The sequence below is a fragment of the Struthio camelus genome, chromosome 17 (assembly GCF_040807025.1).
Source record: "Struthio camelus isolate bStrCam1 chromosome 17, bStrCam1.hap1, whole genome shotgun sequence".
Classification (NCBI taxonomy): Eukaryota; Metazoa; Chordata; class Aves; order Struthioniformes; family Struthionidae; genus Struthio; species Struthio camelus.
The window spans coordinates 14,018,812-14,043,697 of NC_090958.1; the positions used below are offsets into that span (position 1 = coordinate 14,018,812).

General features: G+C 38.6%; 1 protein-coding gene across 1 annotated transcript in view; it reads right to left on the reverse strand.

Moving 5' to 3' along the window:
• ADGRD1 (adhesion G protein-coupled receptor D1) overlaps nt 1-24,886 on the reverse strand; it is a 171,162-nt gene that overhangs the window by 59,030 nt on the left and 87,246 nt on the right. Inside the window, exons 17-18 of the mRNA XM_009666669.2 lie at nt 18,493-18,566; nt 16,413-16,536 (exon numbers count right to left, since the gene is read on the reverse strand). Coding sequence (XP_009664964.1) covers nt 16,413-16,536; nt 18,493-18,566 — 198 coding nt within the window. The remainder of the gene's footprint in view (nt 1-16,412; nt 16,537-18,492; nt 18,567-24,886) is intronic.

Sequence of the window (24,886 nt, forward strand, 5' to 3'; positions counted from 1 at the left end):
ACAGCCAGGGCATTCAGCTTCCCATGTCATTTTGGTTCCCTCTTGTATTTCATAAATCAGTGTTTCCTCAAAATAAGTTAGCTTTAGCTCTATTGTTGTGATAGTGTCAACTTTGAGATTAGATAACACAAAATAGAACAGTTTATTGGGCTGCACAACACTGTCAGGACTGGATTCTTTACAGCTTGGAGGGCACTTGCTAATGCTCTCAGGCTGCAATAATTTACATCATTGCGCAAATACCAGAAGTTCTTCACAGCAGTGAGAACTGACAGACTAAGATAACCCATAACTCATGGGCCATTTATAGCCCATTTCTTTTGTTTAATGTTTTCAGTGCCTGTTGAAGGAGTTGGACTGACACGTACAGAGTGGAGTGATGCGAGTGTAGACCTCCAGTCTCAGCCTCAGTCTTTACCTACAGCCACCTTTTGTAGAAGTAATTTGATTTTCACAAACATTTAATCCATAGCTCCACTGTGCCAACTATTTTAGAGAGCACATATTAAAAGCTGGATAGATTCAAAGGGGTGGGACATTGTGTAGTTTATCCTAAATTACTCAGAATGTATGCTTTAATTTTCCATGCAAGTTCTCATTAAAAAATGACAAAAAGCCACACCTAACAAAGTGAGCCAGGCAGTATTAGTATATAATAAGTAGAAAAGAGCTAAGGAGGGAAAAGTTTTCTCATCTCAGAAGAATTTTCAAACATTTCTCCTGACTTGAATTTGGACACAGCTGATATTTTCATAAATTGAACATTTGAAAAAAATTGTGGTCAATCGAAAGTTTTCATTTTGATAACTCAGAAATATGATGTTTCTATTTCAACTTCTTTTCACTATAAATTAAATTTCTAGCTGAAAACTCATTAAAAATATTTATTCCTTCTGAAAAAATACTGAAAGGGATAGTATGTTTTCCAATTATTTACAGTTTATGCAACTAATAAAAAATAATCTTTTCTCACAGTTTGGGATCTAGTATTATTTCCCTCCAAAATAATACTGTTTCCCCCCCTCAAAAAAAGGATTTCAAAGATTATCAAGCCCAACCAATTCTACCAACAAACTTTATTTAAAATTCCTTTTAAAGAAGAGAAATAAAATGCCAGGTAGTTAGGCCAAAAAAAAATCATTTTAAATACAGACAATAATAATGTGTGTCATACATATATATTTTAATGGTAATTATCTGCCAACTGTATCAACTCATGTGCAGTAAATTTTATAGCAGAATAGATTCTAGTGCGCACAGCAATTGGAGAACTATTAAGCAACGCAGCAGCAGCAATGAAAGACAACTGTTGCTATGGTATTACAGTTCCTAGGAAATATGATGCGGCTCTTTAGTATTTTTTCTCTTTCAGGCAAAGACACATTTCTTTTCACTGGCTTGGATAGCATCAATTACAGAGACAAAGAGTTCTGTGTGTTGGACAAGCTAAAAAGGTCCACATAATTTCTACAAAAGAGCCCCTATCTCCCCTCATCCCCCAGAGAAGCCATGTATAACAATTCTTCACAGACTGTTCCTGAAATAGGAATAACCTGTGTGGTAAATTGGGGCACTTTAGAAGCGATTTCCTCATCAGAGCTATGCATGTCCAAAAACCTTGGACCTTATTTCTTGATAGCTTGGATACATATCCATTTCTCCTGCTATGGATGGCTTGCAGTCCTACAGCCAGGAGGAGGGGGAAGCTTTTTCAGCTCCAAGAAAGGAGGAAAAAAAAAAAAAGAAAAAAAAAAGGAAAGTCACTCTGGAATCAGTATTTCTCAGCAGTTCAAGGCATGCTTTCACACCCAGCTCCTGCAGCCAGAAAATGCTCGTTGCAGAGGCCGCGGTTGCTCCACACTCATTGCAGGGTACGGTGTTGTATGCAGCCTGTTTGTGCTAGGGAAGGCAAACAAGATCTGCAAAGGGGAAGGGAGACTTGCCATCCCAGAAGAGATCCACGTCGTGGAAATGGGGAAACAACAAGGCCTTTGGTTTTTTTCCCCAAAATACATGCAAGAGAAGATAATGATCACATACACATCCTTTTCTAACTAATTTCTATCATAACCAGTATGCATCTAAGAAGGTACTTTCTATGGGTTTTAGCTGCAGTCTTCCTCCAGAAACAGCTCCAAGAAAAGTCAGCACATGAATCAAGCACTCCCAAGTGGAGGCTGCATTATCTGGTAACCATAAAGCAAAAGAAAAAATTATCAACAAAATATAAACCATTTATTCAAACCTAAAATAACATACATCCCCAAATCTGTAAACTGGAAATTACTCTTGACTCTTCTAAACACAACCAAAATCTGACAATACTCTGCAGCTCTAAGGATTATACCCTTAAATTAATACCCACATCAGTCTGGTAATGACCTGTCAAAAGTAAAGGCTCATGTGCAGTCTTGCAGTATACACGTGGGAGAACATGCTAGACAGAGGTTGGGGCTGCCGCAAGAGTAGAGCCGTCTCATTTGTTTCTTCAGCTGCTGCTGCACAAGCAGTTTGAGTCTATCTGCAGGGCGCCCAGGAAGCCATGAGCCAGGCTGCCCTGCCAGAGACACTTTTCACATCTTTTATTTTTATTGCGTGCACTAACGCTATTACTAACGAAAATAGCATTAAAGAGTATCAAATAAAACACTGAGCAATCTGTGATGTAGTCTCATGAGCCTGATTCTTACGCTTATCCCAATCCATATAAAATTATTCTTTGCTTCTTAAAAGTTTTCCTTCTTTGACTGTATAGGTCATTCTTTTACTCTGCAGTAAACTGAAATGCTAGGAAACAGGTTCATGCAGTCATGAGTTTTAGTGATCATGAATACTATAACAGATAAATGTTTCTTAGGTTCCATTTTGACAAACAGTCAAAACAAAAACTCATATTCCAGATAAAATTCCCACCCATTTTGTTTTGCATGTGACAGCTTTTACCTGGAAAGCATCACTAATAGTATGGACAAAAAATCTGACAGTTTCATTAGTTGTGTTCGTTTGAAATATTATATTCTATTGGTTTACCCTCATTCTCACTTATAAAAGAAGTTAGTACATTGCTCAACATTTTAATTTTGGAAACTCACAACCGGATGGCCTGAGAGATCATGGAAAGATAGCAGTTCAGACTCCAAATGTGTATTTTTCATTTATGACGTTGTTAATAATGAGAAAATGAGTGACATCTAACTCCTCAGTTAAAAATATTGCACAGGAAGATGAAAATATATTATTGTAATGGGATGGTACTTTTCATTTCTGGAGTATCTGGAAAAGGTCAGTTGTGACTGAAAGACTTGCAATAGACTATACATGAAAAATCGTTTGATATGGAGCTAGATCAGGAAACCTGCTCACTTATATAACATTAACTGGCAACCATATGTATCGCATAACACAATAATCCATCAAAAATCTAAAAGGGCTATAGAAACGTGCAATAGCAACAGGTCAGATCGGAGCATCTCTCTGGGCAGCAGAGAGCTCTGCTGCATGCCCCCTTCCAGGTGCCCCCTTGGTTTACAGGAAAACTGCACTCCTCCTCTTTTTCTCCGTATTTCTCTCTCAGTCGGTTGAGCCTATGTCTTCTCCTTTGCAGAGTGGGTACTTTTGGCTTTGTCCAGAGGAAATGATATTTTGGAGAAGTACTTAACTGATTTTTTTTTGTTACATACTGCAAAATATTCCACTGTGTCTATCTTTAGAGGCAACAAATCAGATGAAGAGCTGAGTTCTAATACTTGAAACAAGGTTTGTCATATCTGATCCCGAAAGTGTTTATCTGTATACCAGCTAGCAGCTTCAAAATTCAGCCACTGAAAGCAGCAATTTCATTGTCCTAACAACTTTTTGATTTTTTTTCTAAAAAATAGTTCACCTTTTTTTACAAAAGGCGAGTTCTTGACCAAAAAAACAGTTCTATAGCCTTAAAAATAGCTGTGAAATCTACAGAATATATCATAATTACCATTTGCATATTAGATTGTTATTAACTGGTAAAACACAGAATGTGGTCTTTGTGGCAAACGCTTTTATAGAGTACATATTTTTAAAAGCTGAAGTTATTTGCTTACTGGTGGAAAAGTAAGACATGACAATTGTATTTTTTCCTAAATCCTAATTCAAGTTATATTTTAGTGTCCCTTTTGGTCAGATTTCCATCCCAAAAAAGGATTACTGTCATGAAGATGCTCACAATGGGTTTGTACCCTATTTATCTAATTGAATGAGATCTACCATGAGATAATCAGCCGCTGTCCTAGGCTGAAATCAACTCTAAAATCCTTCTGCAAAGCAGTGAAACAACTTCTTATGAATCATTTTGGGGGGAGCAGGGAGGAGAGAGGGGTGAAAAACTAAGGCTCAGCCAACGCTGTTGAAGCTGCACCTTTAAATTCAATCTGAATCCAATTAAGAAAAAGATGAATAATTAACTTTGGCAGCCTGTGTGTTTCAAAGACATTCAAAAACTGGCCTTGGCTGATGAAGCTAATGCTTTTAATTGCCTCCAGAAAGGCTGCTGAAATTCAATTTCAGTCCAGTGAGGCCTTTATTTATATATTAAATAATAATAACAATACAAATTGCTGTTTTCCTTCAGCTTGCCAAGCACTTTGTTATGTACACAAAACTACAGTTTCTTTCAAATTAACATCTGTGTTTAGTTCAGGAGGCTCATTTTCCTCACTGAGCCCACAAGCACGACTGCGCAGTCGCTACTCCCAGAAAAAAGTCTACCATGGTTCACAGACTGCTTTTCTCAAGCCTCAATGTATCACATACCACAAATCCAGAGAAAAAAAGCCTCTGAGAGTCACGCTTTGCAGCATAATCATCTTTATCAGCCATTTCCAGGAGAACTGCTTTTGAATTCCCATTCCCTATTAACTCCACATCTCCTGCTGATCAGCAATAAAGTGCTACAAAGGAGACTCTTCGTGCATTAGAGGAACGTTTCCCTCAAGCCAGCCCAGCCTGGTGGCTGCTTAGTTAAAACTTTTCACTGTGACATGAGACATTTTAAATTTTCCAAATATCTCTGCCAAGGTATTAATTAGTATTTTTAAAAGCCCATGTCGTCTTTTAAAATCATTCTGGGCAAAATGTCATCAAGCAGTAGGTAATCTGCTCATTACATTTCTCACGCAGCAAGGTTTTAGTTCAAATGAAGCCTGAAGGAAGCATGGCAGGGAGGAAGGCGTCAAGTTGTGAAGCAGTACCAAAATGTAATAAAGTTTTGGGATCAGAACAGCAGATATTTCTAAGTCCTTCCTCATATCTCTTTCTGTGTAACACAAAGTGGAGTGTTTTTCTGCCTTCCTTTCAGGCCTACGGCTTGCAGTGTTCTCTGAATAACATGTTAAATATTACATTTACAAAAGATTATCCTCTGTTAAACTGAAGGAGCTACTTTTGCCCATACGCCTAAGACTTTACACATCTGGTCTGTACTTTCTGTTCCAACACAAGCAGACTTGCTCTGTTCTCCAATTAACAGACAAATCAGAGAAGTCCATCAGAAGGGGCCATGAGGAGAAGGAAACCCAGTGTGGGTCTAGCAGGCAGAGAAACCACGGTCTCTTCCTAAACTCCGAGCCTGTGATTTTCAAAGCAGCTGAGGATAATTACATACCCAGCTTCCAGAAAAACTCAATGAAAATGACTATGTCTAATTCCCTTAGCCCAGGCTTGAGCTTTGAGTCAGAAAAATCCATTTCTGCTCAGGACTGCAGGCTGGCTGCGGTCTCCAGGTTGCCCAGCCCTAAATCTCCCCTACACCAAGGTGGAGGGAAAGGGCATAAAAGGTCAACACAGGAGACAGACTGAACTCAAGAGTACTTAATGACTAAATTTAATGATACTCAACAGAGTGAGGATACAGCCTCATAATATATTTATATTGTATGAGGAAGTTCTTTAGTGAGCAAGAAGGTTAACTGTCAAATAGCTCACTGCTTTCATTTTCACCGTGGAAAGGAAGCCTATGTTATTTTGTTAAGTATTCTGACTAAAATAGGGTTTTATTTAATACTCTTCAAATGGAAGAGCTCTTTTGAGCAATATAGCACTCTTAGATGTTTGTGCTTTTCCAAAATAAAAGGTCACTTTTCTTTCTCCTGTGCTGAGTGAAATTCAGTAATTGCTGAATAATTCTTTAAGGGATATGAGGGGTTTGGTATGCTGCAGCACTAGCCCAGGTTTTTCCACGTAGTTCTGTGGGATTAAGGACAGAACCAGAAAGTCCCATATTTCCTCCCACCAAAATCAGCAGAACTGCACTGGCGCAGAAATGGAATAGCAGAGGAACGAACATCGACCGTGAGTTAAAAGTCAAAATCAGTGTTCAATTTTCAGGAAAGATGAGCAAGGGGGTAGTGAAAGCAAAAGAAATATCATGTAAAATCGAACTGTGAACACATCAATGAGTTAATGCCTTTTTTAGATTACAACTTGTTTTCATCTAGGGTCATTTTAATGGCAAATCTCCTATGAGGGCAACATTCACTGCAATAAAATGGAGGGAGAAGTGGAGAGAGTGAGAAAGAGCAAGAAAGAAAGTTTACAAAGCAATCCTCGAATAAACACTGATTCATCTTTGTTCATTTGATGGGTAAGAGCTGTCTAAACTGTCTGCAGAGATCCCTTCAGTTAAATAAACTGTCAGTGGTAATAAACAAGGACCAAAAAAATTGCAATGCCCGTCCAAATTTTAAATATGCAACACAAAAGAAAAATTACTGGACTAAGGCACTATTCTTTTAATTTTCCCAACAATGAAAAGCATACTGAGAAAAGCAATTATATTAAAATTACTAAACAGCAGAAATCAGAGAATGCCATGTTATTTCCATTTCATTCTCCCATGAGAGTACATAATCTGAACCTCAGCTGGCTGAAAAGTTTAAGAAGAAAGGCTGTCATTTCAGACTGCTGTTTTAATGGTCTGAGTGCAATGTTTGATTACTAACTGCAATATTTGAGTTAGGGAAATAATGTTCCAAACTTCTGAATCACACACCTATGCCCCATCTTTCAGAAGCATTTGACTGTTAGGACATTTTCAAAACAGCCTTTATAAGCATGAAGAGATGCACTTTGTTCTTTCTCGGTTAGCTATATGTTGTCAAAACTTGCTGTCAAACTCAGCTATACCAGTGAAAAATAAAATAAAAACACACATATTGCCCCAAAGGAGATAATGTGATGTCTTTTCTCTTGTACAAAGAGCCCCAGAGCTAAAACCCAAAAGCCTCTCCAAAATCCTGGATTCCCTAAAGATACTATGGGTTGTTTCTATAGCTCCAACTGCAAGATCAGTAGTTTTTAAGTATTTTCCTGCCTACTAATGGGCAGTTTGAACTGTATGTGATTGATCTTCCCTTGAATTATGGAACAAGAGCTACAAACACAATGAAAATCAGTCATTTCTGGTCTCAGAAATGCAGAGCATGTCTTCAAAAATCTGAACAATTTCTACTACAGATTGTGTAACACCATTACTTTGAGTTAGCAGCCAAGCAATTTTTTTCATGGCTACCAGTGATCAAAATAAGATCTACAGAAAGATACTAAACTAAATCCACACCAGAAGGATGATCCAGCTCTATCATATTCATCTAACAGATGGATTGTGGTGTGTCTTATTTCATGCTCCCTCCTATTTTTCATATTCAGGCAATCCTGCAAAAAAAAGTATTACATATTTTATTTATACACAGTCTGTTATGCGTATAGCATTTTAATAATTTAAAAAGGAGGAATACAAAATATAAATATTTTGGTAACATGTACAGATAGAGAGCTGTGGTCTTTGCAAAGCATTATCTCACAGTTTGCTGCTCATATATATACATATATATATAGCATGCTCAGCATGGCTATGTTCTGGTTTAAACCAATGTGGGTTTCAGTTCGAGACCACTTCAACCTGACTTCTGTGGGACTGCTCATGTAGGTTTAAGCATTTTTCTGGATTAGAGCCTGAAACATTCAGCCCCGTCCATTGGCTGGAAGTAATTTATTGGTGGGAAGACATAGTATGGTAGTATTCATTTTTATTATTTCTCTTGTACCAGCTTTTATGAGCTGTAACCCTGAACCATGATGCTGCAGTACTAGGTCCTGCATTATCAGAAGATTACCAGAGGTGCTTACAATTTAGGCAAATAGCCTAACACTTCGCTGCTTGGATTGCTCAGATAAACCCTGATTTTTTGCTCTGTTTTCAGAACAACGTAAAATACTGAGTTTCCACAAGAGAGAGAACAGGCAGGAGACACTTGCTGCCTTGGATGGCTCTGCAGCAGGGAGACCTGGGCACATGGAGCAGGATGGGCAAGCAGCTCTGCCTGTGGGCCACCACTGGCCGTTCCCTCACTGGGAGAAGTACATGGGCCGTGGGCACTGCTCCAGCCTCTGGTACCGGGCAGCTTCATGAAAATGCTGAACTTCTGAGGACGTTGAAAGGACAAAGAGAACAAAGCGGTTTTGCTGCAGCCATGGGTTTTATAAGCACCTTGCAGGTAATGTCCATCCACATGTGAACTTTACTGTAGTCATTTTTACACCCTCACAGTGGTAAAAGATGGAAAGAGCAAAGCCCCTCAGGGAAAAAACAACTGAAGTGAATGGTCTAGGAGCCATAAATATTAATGCTGTGTCTTGCATTAAGCACTTGTGAGGGAAACAAGGAAAACCCAAAATCCAAGCTCGGTTGTGCTGTGGGGAATGACTTCCCCTTTAGAAAGATGTTTGAACTCTAGGTCCCCAGGTGTCCACCATCCTTTTGCTGAAATGACATTTATGTGGCAGATGGTACACATAGCCTGGCATGCTTCGTAGTTGTTGGATCACTATAGAAATAAAAACTGCCAGATGGCTGGCATGTTTCCTGGCAGTAGCACAGAGCCCCACTGACTGATGAGAGGAAGTAAAGCTGCCCAAAATAAAATAATAATGTCTGAATTTTCTTTCGAGTGCTTCTGGAATGTGGCTTACTCTGTGTTAATTTTGATTCCTGCTGTCTAGGAAGCACCTTGTGATACCCGTTTGACTGCTTCAGAGAAACATCTTTCTCATCTCTCACATTTTGATTTAACAAATACGTTAAGGACGTTCAAGCACAATTACGTTCCCTCTCCATCAACTATTTCCCCCTCCAGCTGGGAGGTACCACTGGGAAGGCTGCATTGCACGTTCAGATTTCCCTAGGATTTGTGCCAGTAGAGGATGTGAAGGAAGCACACTTAAGGGAACTTGTCTCCCATCCTCTCCTGTTACTGCCCAGGGTTCATACCTGCTGCAAACTGGAGCACTGTAGTGCTACAGTACTGCGGTATTACTTCAGGAAAAGCACCAGAAGGAGCATGTCACCCTGGATGCCCTGCATTTGGCCTTGTTCCAGAAGAAGCAAACATAAACCAGTGCAAACGCATCCAACTAAATGGATTATTTATTCTTCCTGCCACAGCTATATTGATACACCATTGTCTGCCTATTTATAACATCGCAGGGCAGCTGACATTATGGGTGTGTTCTGCCTGCAGTGAGCGCTGGGTGAGGCTAAAGCAAGAACATAATTCTGTGGCTGAAGCAAGGAGAAAGACAGACAGGAATCCTTGAGAGGACTGCTGCTTCAGCGATGATTTGCTGTGCAGGACTTTTCTCTCTCTACCTCAGTTTCTCCTACAGAAAGGAGAGCTTGGCTAGAGTAACGCTGAGGAGGGGTAGACGGATTAGTCAGCACAGCTACTCAGAACATCTCGCTGACACATTGCGTTGCAAAATGGGGAGGTGAGTGGGGGGTTGTGATGCATTTATTAAATTCTCAATCTTAGTAACTTGATTAGAGTTGTGAAAAGACTTCTCAACCAAGTTCCAAATTCTAATCATGTTCTGACCTTAATTACACCCATGCAACCTCACTAAGGTAATCAAGGGCTCAGCGTGTCCCTGAAAGAACCTTCTGCTCATCTTTGGCAGCATTTTATCTTGGATTTATTTAATTAATTAATTAAATCAGTTGATAATCACTAATCTCCAAAACTCCAAGCAAATGTTATTATTTCTCAAGTTAAAAACCACATGATAAATGAGTGGCAGCGAGCAAACCTGAATTTGAGCCAGCTGTGATACAGACATAACAGCAGAGTGAAAAAGACACAAATAATTTTGGCGTTCCACGTGGGCCAATTCCTCAGCAGGGTAACAGGTCAGTGCCAGTCTAACATCTGAGCGCCACATGGTTGTTAGTTTTTCCAACATTGTTATTTCATTCCTGAAATAAACTTGTTACAACTTTTAATCTCCTGCATCAATTAAAGCAGCTAAATTGCATATACTGATATCAAGCTAATCAGCAGTATTGTTAATACACTTCTTTTGCAATTAGTGCGACTTTAGTGTGTTCAAGCTGTTGCTGAAACGAACAGAAAATCTGGAGTTGTGCTCAACTACACTTGTAATTCAAGCTCAGTTTTAGCTAATTCACAGCATTCACCAAACTGCTTCTCCAATGAACTGCTATATAGTGCACAGAGATGTATGTTCGTTTTGTCATACTTAAGCTAAACTTCTAGAATTTAAATTTTCCTTCTTGATGTCTCTTTTTCAATTTCTTTTTCTGAAATATTGGAGAAAAAAGGCTCTTCTATCTCAGTAGATTTCAGTCTCTGGGGACTATTTACAGCTGGCATGTAGCAGAATAGCAGCTAAATTAAACTAACCTGTTTTGAGTAAAGATAGAGGAGAAAAATCAAGAACTCGCAGCTTGTTCCTAACAGCCTTCTTTTGCTTCTATTCTTGCTGAAAATTAGGCCCACCAGATAGTCTGCCCATAAAGTCTAACAATTTGCCAGCATTCTTCCTCTCACAATATTTCAAATTTTCAAGAGAAAGCACTGTCATATGCCAGATATCCTACAATCTTGTTCCTATAAATGGTTCACTAAAGCAAAATAAATTCAATAGATGGCTTTTTAATTCCTCTTTGAGCCAGCTGCATAAATTATTAACATAGATCTTTACCTTATTATAACATGGCAGTGATAAAGGATCTTGAGAATATATGAAGTTATTTGTGTTCATGACAAATACACAAACTATGTAAATACATACTATATGTATGTATGTATGTATATACACACACAAACACATAGACATCATAGACATATATATGTATCTTTGCTGGATATTAGTGAAGATATGAAAGTGATCTGGACCAGTACTACTAGGAAGAGAGGTATTGTGCCAGTTCAAAGTGCATCAAAGCTGACAGTGTTTGGATCATGCTATTTTTATACAAGTGAAAAAAGCCAGACTTGACCACATGAGGGGACAAAGAGAAGAAGATAACCAAGGAGATTCTTTCTAACTATGGACATGTCACAATGAAACATGTAATTTAAAAACATTTATATACTAAGAAAATATGAGCCTGTACTGAGGGTACGGGGCCAAGAATAAAGTATGTGCTCTCAAGGCTGAGAACAGCCCTAGAATGCTTTTATGCTATGCGTGAACAGGGAGTCTTTTTCCTTCCATTATTTTGTTGGAATCTAAAACATCAGCAATGTACCTTGAGGAAAAAAAAGGATCTTTTCCTTTTTTTTTTTTATGTCAACTTTAAATAAAATAATCATTTTTAAGGGACAGTAACAATGAAATCACAGTGGGGAAATGGGACCTTTAGAAGATATTGCCTCTCAAGACAGCTCTTTGTCTTCAGCTCAGAAACATCATTTTGCAGCTACTCCAAACTCTGCACATATACACTGCCCTGCACACAAGAATCTGAGTGAACTTTCAATACTGTTTGCAGTACTCACTTGTTCATGCAAAGCCAATTCCATTTCCTGCTCAAATGTAGCATAACTCGGAAGAAAAAGTTACCACCTCTGACAAAACGGCTGTCATACAAGCTCAGCGCTCTGAACATTAGAAATGCTTGCCAGAAGTATTTATGTGGCAGGTTACTTTGAGGAATGTCACTTATTTTCAGTATTCCTTGCTTACAGATAGCTTGGCTTGGTCTGAACTCAGAGAGTACGTCAAACTCTCCAGTTGTGAACAGCATTGATCTCTTGAATACCTGCAATCTGTCATTAATGGAAAGCTTTTCCATTCATGAAGAGGAGACGTGAAAGTCAGACCACCTATTATGCTGGACTGGTCTCCAGCGCTCATGAATCAATCAATTTCTGTCTTCCCACTGATGTTTTCCCAGGTCTGAAGCTACTACATACGTGCTAGTCAGCATTACATATCTTTAGAATCATCCATTTCCCCTCCACACCCTTTTTTTAATGCTTTCTATACATCTGCCTGCCTTTCTGCAAGCAATGGTAGAACTACTTGCCTATTTTTATTGTTAAACTGACTGGTGTATTATGTTAATAGCTGTCATGGTGCCCTTGGAGAGGAAGTCTGCCTGTTTGTTTTATCCTGACAGCTGCACTTATCAGTAAGATGGAGAGAAAGGGAAATGATACCTTCCACAGGAGGGGAATGGAAATACAATTCCCATGCAGAATGAAATCACCTTTTTGAATCAAAATACAGCTTTTGATTAAAAGCTCTGCAGTTTTCAGACATTCCCTTTCCAATAAGTTAGTAACATGAAAAGCAACCCTTTTTGTTAAAAAAAAAAAAAAAAGAACGTAGACAAAAAAATAGATGTTCCATCAGAAATACTGCTCACATGGAAAAATTTAATCCAGTACTATTTATATGGCCACAAATATATAACAGCTATTTAAATAGAACTGTTCAAATGTGGGCAGATGCATACTCCCACCCTCTCTTTTTCACATCTAATATTATCTGTGAAACTTCATTTATGAAAAGAAAAATACAATATACAAAAGTTAAAGATTTAATATAACGTCACTGAAAATTTTCTTAGAGCATTGACAATCTGGTATTCAAACTGGTGATGTATTTGGGCTTTCTGAACCTTGGTTCATGAACTTCAGAACATGGTAGGTAAACATGTATACGTGTTTAAAATCCACAGCGTTTTAACATTTACTTAACAGGCTTCCAAGGATGACAGGGAGAAATTTTCAATTGTCTAGTTCATTGAATAGGCTCTATTACTTAGATATGCAAAACAAATATTTAGCAAATGCTTTAGGAATTTACATCTGAGCATAGTCTGCTTGTAAAACTCAAAAGCTAGGGGGCTTGTCTTTGCCTGAATCCTAACTTCATACCAATTAGACAATGAAGACACCTGTTTTCTTTTTCACTGATTAAAAAGATTAGTACCTAATCAACTGTCAATTCAAAGGGGATATCTTGGTCAAAGATTTGGGATGAGATTTTCTGATGAACTCTGAGAGAGCACTACATAACAGCCAACCCAGAAGAACAGGAATTAAGGCAAATTCAAGGTACGGAGTCCTTCTTTCACTGACTTGTTAGTGGCAGCATTACCGGAGACTCCACGTGGACCTGGTCTCAATGCAGCCTCCCTTGCATCCCTTACATCAATCTTGCACAGGTGATGGGAGGGCCAGGGAAGGGAGCCACTCAGACACGTAGTTCAGGGTCACTGCCCTGCTGACCAGTAAATCAGGATTTCTCCAAGCTACAATGCATTTATAAATTCTGCCAGTGGAAGTGCATGCCTGAATGATATGACCAAGCTTTCTGGGTGCAGTGTGTATTCTGCAGGCTGCTGGTTTACTCCAAATCCAGAAATCAAAAATTGTTTTTAGCTGAACTTTGAGAAGTTAGAAATGAATGCTTATTTTCTTCCTAAGCTGCACAATTTTCCATTGAAATCTGCAGCAACCATTTCTGATTATCATGATTTGCACTAGGAACATATGAATTCTGTACTGGAAATATAACTGTAATGCAATTCCTCTCACCTTCTAGAATTTCACTTTTCCTGTCCAAAAACCTATTGATTCCCTTCTTCTTGATGCGGACTGGGTTTTTAGGTAGGAGGTATTAAAAATACAACAGAAAATGTTGTTTTTAAAAAAAGAAACTATTAAGGACAGACTTATCACTCAGACTTATGACTCAGTCATATAGTTTTCTACGCATCCAGACAAGGTCTGCATCTCTCACATCCACTTAACATCTCAGCAGCACTTTCTTTCTTTTTTTTTTTTTTTTTAAATTACCATAAAGAAAGAAAAAAGCAATGTAAAAGTATTCCACGCAAACTTTGTCAGATTGAAATGCATTAGAACAGAAAGATAAGAAGGGAGAAAATACTGAAAGTAAAACCATTAAATGACTGTGAGGAACAGGACAATGTATTCATACTTCCAACCTTTCCTATTTATGCCTTTCAGATCTCTTTAAGAAAGTTTGTTTGACTCCAAGGACTTTGCTATAAAATGTATTTGATCTCCAATTGCTAATACTGCATAATATTAAAATTTATTCCAGCATCTCATTAATCATAGCAATCACAAATCTGTTTATCTGAAAGTTAGAGCCTTGAGTACTGTTTTCCATCGGGGAATCAACTAATCTTACACCAGCATTTAAGTGGTGAACTCCCTATGTAATCTTGGATAAATCACTTAATCTCTGTGTAGTGCTCTTTAAAACTGGGTTAATAATAATGCCTTTCTCCCACTCTACTTTTCTCTCACTAGATAGAAGGCTCTTCAGGCAAAACTGTATTTTATTATGAGTATGAAGAGTTCCTAGAAAAAAAATCATACTTTGAAACCATCTGGGGCCATTAGGTGCTTTACAAGTAATACTAATTGTTAGATTAAAAACTGGGTGACCTGAGCAAGCTACCCTCCATCTCCAAATGGATAGGCTAATACAAAAGGGTTCTGGGTATTCATTAAGCAGTCACTACAATACAACAATCATGACGTTTTAAATTGTGACCCTGACTTCAATGGCATTACACTGAGTTTTCACCATGTATCTGGGATTAAACAAGAAACAAGAAGCAAACCCATCATTCAAAGCAATTAATGGGAGCCTGAGATATGGTCTCATAGTCAATGCAGCCATGCCAACAGAGCTGATAAGAATCCTTTAGTTGTATTATAGAGGACACCAGAACTGCTAGTAACACACAGTGACAAATGTGACATGAGGACTCCAGAAAGCTGAAAGCTGCTGGTAGAAAGAAGAAAATTAGTGCCAAGGCTATGCCTTGGCAAACCTCTTTCTCAGTTTGTTAATTTATATGATTAGTATGGTGTCTGTAAAATGCTGAGAACGTGCCAGAGAATATAAATTTCATAGACAATCAGTATACATTTCTTTAAATGGATGATTTGTAAATTATTTTATATTACGTTCATTATTTATTAACCCAGGGTTGTCCAGAGCAGGACTTGACCTCCATACGTAGAAGCGTGCCCAAATAAAGCAGCAAAACCTTATTTCTAGTGCTTGGGGAGTACTGTTTGCCTGCTAAGATCCAGTATGAGGTTGGTATTACCTGGTGCTGAGTTTTAGGAAGGAGATCCTTCAGTAGGCTCAGACCAGCACTTCACTTACAAGGAGCTGACACTCTGCTCCATCTCTGAGAAAATCTCAAGGCATCACAAAGTATTGTGAAGAGAAGAACATGTTGGTGAAGAGCGTGACAGGTCTGCCATCAACCAACTTCGGCTGAAACCACCAATCAGTACAAATAGCAAGTAGAAGGCCCCAGGTTAACAAGGGAAGCTGCATATTCATGCTGAAGAGGAGGAGGCTTGTGTGTTAACTCTTTGGACAAAGAACTGAGCAAAGAGAAACTGTAGATGAACAGCTCACTCGCAGGTCTAAAACCTTGATTTCTTTCTGTTATTTCTTCTGCACTAGCTACTGCTTGGCAGTTAGGTGAAGAAACAGCAGCAGGGAGGCACTTGGAGAGCTGGGCTACACAGTTTCCCCATCACTGGTAAAGCAAATGTTAGAGACCAGCTGGCAGCAGAGCTTGCTTCAGATAAAAGTTCAAATTTGGGCTGTTCCTACACCATGAATCTAGTTACACAGCCACATCTCAGCGGTCTCAGTCTTAGGGGGGAAGAAAAAAAAAATCATAAAAATCAGAATGGGAAAGTACTTATTAGTTCATCTTCTGGCCTTGCTTCTATTCTGTAATTGTCTGTACAGCATGTCTTCCGGTGCTTTGCCTGCCCAGTACTTTAAGAAATCATGCCAAAAGTGTGAGAATAAAGTCCAGCACTTCAGGATTTCCACCTACCACAGATGTGTTTCATTTCATGCTCCATTTGAATTCACAAAAGTTTTAGAATGCATAGTCAAGAAATATTAAAACAACATCCCAGAAAGCAAGACATGGAATAAATTTGAGTTGGGCAAAAATGAGCTCAATTTCAGTCACTTACTGATGTGATTTGTGGATACAACTGATGTATTTATGCTTAGTTTTGAACAGATAGATTTACTCCTTTTCTTAATCTCACCTTCAGAGGCACTACTTGCATCAGGATGGCGAAGTTAGTGAGGTGGTTACAAAGACACACGGAGTAGTTGAGGTCCCCGCTCTCACGCACACAGCCTTCATTAGACCAAACACCAGTTCCATTGCTGCAAAGCACACAAAAATTGAATGTAAACTCTATCAAAATAAGTTTTATTTAGGTTAATTTGACATGCATTGTATTATAGAGGAGAAATAAAGACTTAAAAGGCATCTCAGGTTGATATAGCCACAACATTGTTAGTGTATACTCAGTTCCATCATGAAAATAGGTAAGGAAAATTTTGGCCCAAATCAGACCCCTACAATAATGCCACTAGAGATTTCTTCCCAGTTTTATAACCAAATAATGACTGATAATTACATTTTTTGATAACACTGTGCAAACCATTTATGGTATTTCACCTAACCCAATTTTGAGAACTGTCTATGAAAATATTGTATCAGACTAGTCAATAATATTGCAAAAGTCAAAGCATACCATGTCTATTGCTTTTCCCTTATTCACATGCCACTTATCCTGTCAAAATAAGTAATTTAGACTGAGCATGATTTCTGGTGACCAATCTATGTCAACTGTTTTTTGTCACTTCATCCCCAGGGGCAGCAAAGAGCTGCTCCTGCTCCACAGAGGATATGGCTGGACTGGCCACGTGGCCTGGTCCTAGGACTATGCAGTGACATGATCCTCACTGGCTTGCTTCTTCTCAGAGCCAGCGATTTGGGTTACCTGGAAACCACCGCTCGAGCGCAGCCCTGTCCTGTGACAGAGTGGGGATGTGGAAGGCACCCTCAAACTTCTGTGAGGGCTCCATGGGCTCAGGTACCATAGGATGCCCATCCAGGCAGACTGCTTCCCAACTGGCTGTTTATTACTTTTAATATTATTATAGGTCCTGAAGCTAGATGGAATGATCTGTAATTTTCTGGGTCTTTATTTTAAAGACAGCTATTACCTCACCCTTTTCCTGTCCTTTGGGACCCCCTTGAGTTCCCAAAGAGAGTCTTTCATAGGTCAGAACCCAATTGCTAATTCTTTAACGACCATGCACCAGGGAATAAGAGTATCCTGACACAAATAAAACTCATTTGGAAGGACAGATTTCATATTACAGTTTCTATCCTGAGGCAGAGCCTCAAGGCCTCAATCCCCAGTGGAACATGGTATGGGAACAATGCCCCAACGACATTCATTCACTTCAGTAAAATCTGTTTCTAATTTATCATGATCTGTGAGTAACCATAGCAACAAGTAACTTCAGGCAGCTGGGACAGTTCAACATACTCGCAACAAAAACTTCAATATAAAAATTACACTGACTTTCCCATGTGCATGCTGGATAGGAGAGACCACAGTTTTGCAGGCCATTGCTACATCAATTAAGCTTATACCGTTACGGCTCAAAAATTGTTAATCCTCATGAAATTCAAAGTACACTATTTGTATTCTTTCTCAATTAACTCAGTATGCTTGGAAATCAAGAATACGTGAAATATATTCAGAGCTAAAAAAAATAGCTGCTGTTTTTGCATAATTTCTTTTTTCTCAGCAAAGTTTAGGGTTATATTTATTTACCTTTTCTTCTGTTTTGCATTCAGGGACATAACTTTTCTTCATTGCATGCACTGACAAAACCTCACAGTTCTGAAATATTCTGAGGGGATCCCGTTCTGATCTTGTATTTTATTGTGAATCAGGCATAGATCCAGTGAAAACAATGGCTCTGTTGGAGGTATGCCAATTTAAAACATCTAGTCTTCTGCCCAAATGGACATATTCACAAACCATCATAACCATGATCAGTATGAGTCTGCATTTTAGTTTTGATTCCAAAATTTTTCAGTCTCTCATTAGCGTACTTAACAAAGGGTCATTGAATAAAAACTCCCTGTTTATAGTAAAAGGTGATGATGAATTGTATTTGTTGTAAACCCAGTGGCTTCACTACTTTAAAAATTCCCATGATCAAAGAGAATAAGAAGAATACCAGTAACATCTGGGATCACAAACTGTGTGCAATCAGATTAAACAAAGTTAAAGAATTTCAAATTATATAACATACCTATAGTCCAGAAATGCACAGTAAAGATGGACTTTGTTGCTCTTATTTACTGCTTGGCTGTATTGCTTAGGAGTCTGCAAGAAAGAAAAGATAAACCCTGAAGAAATGTATAAAAAGGACAAAAATCTGCTTTCTATTTAACTAGTTTAAATTCTGATTATTCTAATAACTTCAACAGATTTATTCTAGACTAACATGTGGTAAATGAAAGTAAAATCTGTCAGTCTTCATGGCTTGAACACAAACCGCAAACAGGCAAAGGCTGGTATTCAGTCTTAATTTTACACACTAGGATTAAACTCTGTGTCCCGTTTGAGTGAATAGCAAAACAGGACTACTTACTGTATACATATGTAAATATGTATGTTAATTTTTGCAGGATGTAGGCCTTATTCATCAACATACATTTGGCTTCTTTGTGTTTTGTGCTTATTAGGTAATAAAAATCCCACATTTTAGGATTAAAAACACTGAAATATATGTATTATAAAGAACAGCCCACAAACAGCCCACGTTTCTAGACTAGTGATTATTTTTAAATATACAATCAAACTGAAAGACCAATGCCATAACCCAAGATTTTATTTTAGTAGACCTTGGCATTATGATGACCTAATTTTTATCTTCCATGAACAGATTTAGCCACTAACTCAATCTTTGCCATTCAGAAAGGTTTGAGACACCATTCTCCACCATGCTACACCATTCTCACGACAAAATAGTTCATATGATATCGGAGTGAAGAAGCAGAAGTAAAAATTTGTTATAAAAAAACCCATGCAAACTAAAGAATTTCCAGGATCTGTCCTACCCTTTCAACATTAAAAAAAAAGTCTACATTGCGTTACACCCTACCTTAAGCCTTTTTTTTTTTTTTTTTAAATTGCAGGAGTCTTCAGCACAAACAAATCACTGGGGAATTAACAGCCCTCAAACCGTTAGTTACGACACAAGGCCAATACTGCTGTCAAGCCAGAAGATAACCAAGTCTCTCATTGTTTTAGTGAAAAAAAATAAACAAAGCTAAGCTATACATCATGCTGAAACTCAGGCAAGTACAAGAAGTCCCTCACTTTTCCATCTCCTCTCCCACAAGTCCAACAGTGAAGTGTCAGGCACAAGGCAGCACAGTTCCCTCCTTATTAGTGATAATAAAGCATTGCTGCCTGAACACAGGACATTCACACTGGATTTCCACACACTTCAAGTAGCTATGCAGTAGATAAGCCCATTTACTAAATTGTTCTTAACCCATATCTCTGGATAACATAAATGGAATTTTCCTATCTGCTTGAGCAACGTCTCTGCACAAAATTTCTAGTTCCTCGACTGATCCTGGATACCTTGTTTTCCCCAAGCTTTCATCTTAGAAACAGCTGATGTTGCAGGTCAGGTACTTACAGAAGTATAGCTTCATGAAGTGATAAGATTGTTACTTATCTGCTAAAGGTCTTTATTTTCCCATTTGGTTCTAGTCAGATCTTCTAGCCTTTTTCCATGAGGGGAGCAAGTAAACAGTAAAACTTAATGTGTGTGAGACTAAAATCAAGTGTAGGTGGATGGAGAAAAGAGCACTGTCTGCTTTCTGTTTCTTGGTGATGGTCATAAGACAAACGGGCCCCATCATGTTTTAGGCAGTTGAAGAGCTATGTTGTACATATTTGTAATTTAAGTAGTGTGGTCTGATGACAGAGTTCCCTGAAAGAGAAATGGATACCTCTACTAGTATTAATTCTAGTTACTCTAGTTGTGTCAACTCCGGACAAATTTTTGCAGTGCTAGATCTTGTTTTGCACTGCAAGCAGTAATTATCATCCATACAGGGCCCTGATGCATAGAATGCAATTTATATACTGGGAATTATTATTAGTGGAAATGATATAGAATGGAAAACAACAGTGCATTATAACCCCAGGCTGCACACTGTCTCTGCGCTGACTGGGTGCAGAGAGCTGCCGACTTTCCACTGTTACAAGTGCACTGCTACACCGGGAAGTGATAACAGGACTAGATTCAAGTCCCCCATCACCAGGATATATGTCTCTGATATAATCTCCACTCTTGCCACTTTCTTTCAAGCTGTGGTGACAGAGGTGTAGTAACCCCAAGTATGCTACGTTAATTAGCACAGATGAGTTCTTCTTCCTCCTTGGCTGCCCCCCAAAGGCCCTTTGCAAGGCTAAGATCTGACTCATGGGTTCCCTGTTAGGTGTATTTCAGAGTGTCCCCTATCATTAAGTTAATCTTTTAATAATAGCAGGGGTTCTCCACACCTTCCAAATTCCAAACTTCTTATGAAATATGAACTGCCTTTTAGAAACTGCTTCCTTCCCTTAATCCCACTTCTTGATGCTCAGAACATTTCTGAAGACCACCAGTTTAGACACTGCAGAAGATTAACGATACGTAACCCACAGCTGGAAAACTGCCTTCTGTGACTTCAGTTACTCTAGAGTTTCACTGGCAGAGTTCATTTTGTTTTACCAGCAGCAAGGGCATGTAGCATAATGTTTGCCCATTATGCTGTATAATGTTATGTCCATCATGTCTACAGCTTTCCTGAAGAAAGCAACTGAAAGAATTCATAGGGTCAATTTGCATTACAACTTACTTCACTTGTATGACAGACAGACACACAATGGCAGAGAGAGAGAGAGAGAGAGAGAGAGAGAGAGATGTGCTATAATAGCAACTAAGATCATAAAATAACCACCATTTCCTATTTGCAAGATAGCTCTAGATAAATCTCGATTCTTAATACGCTAATGGAAAGAGCACTGAAGGGTCAGGTTGGAATGAGATGTGTACTTCGGTTGTGTATCTTTTTACACAAATAAAACCCAGATGTATGGTTTAGCCTCAATTAAATGTCTCTGGCAGTAGACAAATTATTGTTTTTCTCTGTCTTTAACTCTAAACACAGATGTCACTCATTAGATAAAGTGGTACACCAAGTGAGGCTAAATAATCTCTGGACTATGAGCTGTCCAGAAGTTTGTACATACTCAACACAGGAAAAGAATAGATATATGATGTGTGTACAAGAAGGGTAAATGCCAGTTTGTCAATTTACTTCTCTTCAGAGAATATATTCCATATTTTAAAATATACAATGTAGGCCTCACAAGGTTTTGCAGTGCCATTCATGGTAACTGCATCTAACACTTACCTTAGACTTCATGGAAGTTCTGCAGCAAAACCGTCATTAGAATAGAAACCCACCATAGATATAAGAAACTGGCTACAACGGGGAATAAGCTTTCACTGATCTTCAACAGCTCAACTTTAAAGTACTCGCTAATCTACGAAAAACAAATTTACAGTGTCTCAATACTGCATTTCTTAAGTTAAACTCTATGTGTGACAGCTCATATGTGACCTGGATCCTGAAGCACTGAGGGTATTGATTTAATGACATTGATAACAGAGAGCTTAGTATACAAGTAAGCATTTACGTTAAAAGATTAAGTCACTTGACTGTTTATAAAGGCTTATGAAAGGAAAGTGTATGCAGTTTTTAGTACAGCAGAGAGGGAAAGTATTGGTACACTAAGTAATCTAGGATCTGTATACGAAATCTCCCTTATCTCAGTTTTTTTTTATCAGTCCTTCTGCATGGAGAGGGATACATGCTGCTTCTTCAAAAAAAGAGTAACGTGTTAAATGAAGCAATAGCCAGGATACTGGCCAGCAGTAGCCAGGAATGCAACCGTGTCCATTCCTGTCTGATGGAGCAGGTAGCTTGAGACTGTCTCTGTTCACACTGTCTATGCCAATATAGCTGTTCAGCATCCCTTACACTAGCCACTGACTCTTGGTAAGTTAGTCATACTTATAAGCAAGCCACAGAAATTCATTTTATCTGTTGAGAGCATATAGAGTATACGCATGGACCTGCGATAGGAATATGCTACTTACAATTCTGGGAACTAGGCACAAGGCCATGGTTAGTGGGGGAGGAGGCCAAAACAAGGGGGGGCCAGGGACTGAAATGACTGCTGGAAACGTTCAAAAAAACCTAGTTGCAGGAAATGTCATGAGCGCAATTGCAGAAGAAAAACAGCCAGCCAGCTGCTACCAGGGAGAATCGCCAAGAAAGAGAAGCCAAGCAAAGGGTGGGGTGAACCTTTATGAGATTAGCTTGTTTCTTTTCTCCTCCCCTGAATTTAAAAAGCAAACAAATACTTAGCTCCATTGTGGCGGCCATAAAATGAGGAGGTTGTGCACCTTCTAATTCAGTGCATACTTTCCTCATATGTGAGGAAAGAGAATTCTGTGGCCCAGATCTGCCACTGATGTAAATTCTGTAGCTCAGTTCAAGCCCAATGAGTTAAATGTTGGACTTCTGATCTTCCAAAGCAGTTGATAATTTACCCCACTGAGTTCAGTTCGGAGTTGTCTTGTCTGTGCTTACAAAATATAGCATTTGTCTAAATCAGGGATTTTGAAGTTTTGCCTGCTCAACTTCCAAGAACAGCACAGATTATTTTGAAGGGGTCAAGAAAAGGCACTGAGACAAAACAAGTCCCTTGTCAGTGTGCTTGTGTCCTTTGTGCAGTTCACAGCCCCAGTGAAATATTCTTACAGGTCCATGAATCAAAAGTCCTTTTGATTCTAATCCATGGCTTAAATTAGAGATTAAAATTATGCTTCTAATTTAAGGATTTCCTGACCTCACAGTGACATCTTCACTGTTAGCATGACCTATCCAGGCCCACATGATCTCTTGACTTTCTTTCCCCTCTTATACAATCTACTTCTCTTAATTACCTAGAAAATTTAAACTTAAAATACAAAGAAAGAGAGCGAAACAGAGAGAAGAGAAGGATAATGGTAATAAAAATAATGAAAGGCCCACAGTCCTCCTTTCAGCTTCTGGGTGCTAAATACTATAAAAGTCAGTTTTTCCCAAGACTGCTCAAGCAAAGTTGCTGAGCTGCTGAGCAATTTTGGCAATGGAAACTGATTGCAACCTTGGAGTTAAAACTATCATCTCCCTAAACACATATGTACAGCTTCCAAACAGCTTTTCTTGAATTTAATATCTAAAAAATTCCAAACCTAACATAGGAGATATATTCATTTAGATCGCTCAGGCAGTTAGCACAGCACAGTATCAGTGGGTCAGCACTGAGGCCTGCACTCAGGAACCTCTGAGCACAAAGCACCTTGCTCAGCTTCACTAAGCCACATATCCTCTAAGGACTATGTTTGCATACATTCCTGAATTTCAGAGATCTCAAATATGTAATGATATCTTTCTCTCCTTTTCCCTTCTCTTGGACCTGGGTGCATATAGCCACGATGAGTGTTTTGCATTTATTTGTTAACACTGGGGAGTGACAAGTAGTTGCATGCCAAATTCTTTCTGCTTGAAAGCCAAAACTATTTAAGACACGGTACTGCAGTGTAAAACCATGCCAAACTCCCATTGACTGCAATTTGGATTAATAATGCTCACAATATTGTTGTAAGTCATGGCAATAAATGGAAAGCTCAGAAAGTCTGAAAGATAGCCACAGAAAGAAGACGGTTCATTTTCACTAGAGAAAGATAGAGCTGACTTCCATGGAAGCTTTGCACGAATAGGAACTGCAGGATAAGGACCTTTGAAATTCAATTTGGGCAGCAACCGAGTTACATCAGTAAATATTTGATGTTTAAAGTTTTTAAATGCCAGTCAGTGAGAAATGGGGCTCAGCAGGGCAGCCGTTACTTATGTGAGTACCAGTAAACACCAGATTGAACTGGCAATCTGTACCAAAAGCTGCTTTAATGTTTAAGTGATAAAATGATTTCTCATGTCCCTTAAAGCACAGCTCTACTCCAAAGAATGACAAAGTGAAAATATCAATCTTCTTTCTCTAGAATTCTAGAGAATATTTCTCTAGAAATATTCTCATTTAATTAATTAGCAATATAGCAGACACCTGGCTTTGATACATCCTTACAGTTAAACAAATATATCCATAAGGGAGTTAAAAATTTTTAAGTACTCAGCCCTGAAACCCAGCATGTTACCTAGATGTCTGAGGATGAACTAAGGATTGCAAAGTTAAATCAGTGATACTGAAGCACCCAAGATTTGTTTTCTTACTTGCTTCAGTTCTAGCAAGTCAATTCAAATGAGATCAAATGTAAGCTTGTTTCTGTCCTGCATATTATTAATAGAATTGTTTATGGAGAGCCAAGGTCATCAAACTCGCTGGGACACCACATTGTCTTCAGCTGACTGAGGGCAGCCACAACTAGTTATTACCTCTCCAAAACTAATGAAAGCAATCTGGCTCCAAAGAGGTGTAATTTAAATCAAGTAATTTAACATGCAAGTTATTTCACTCAAGGTGCCCACGCTGAAGCTGTTATGCATTGCTGAAAAGACCTTCTTTTGTTT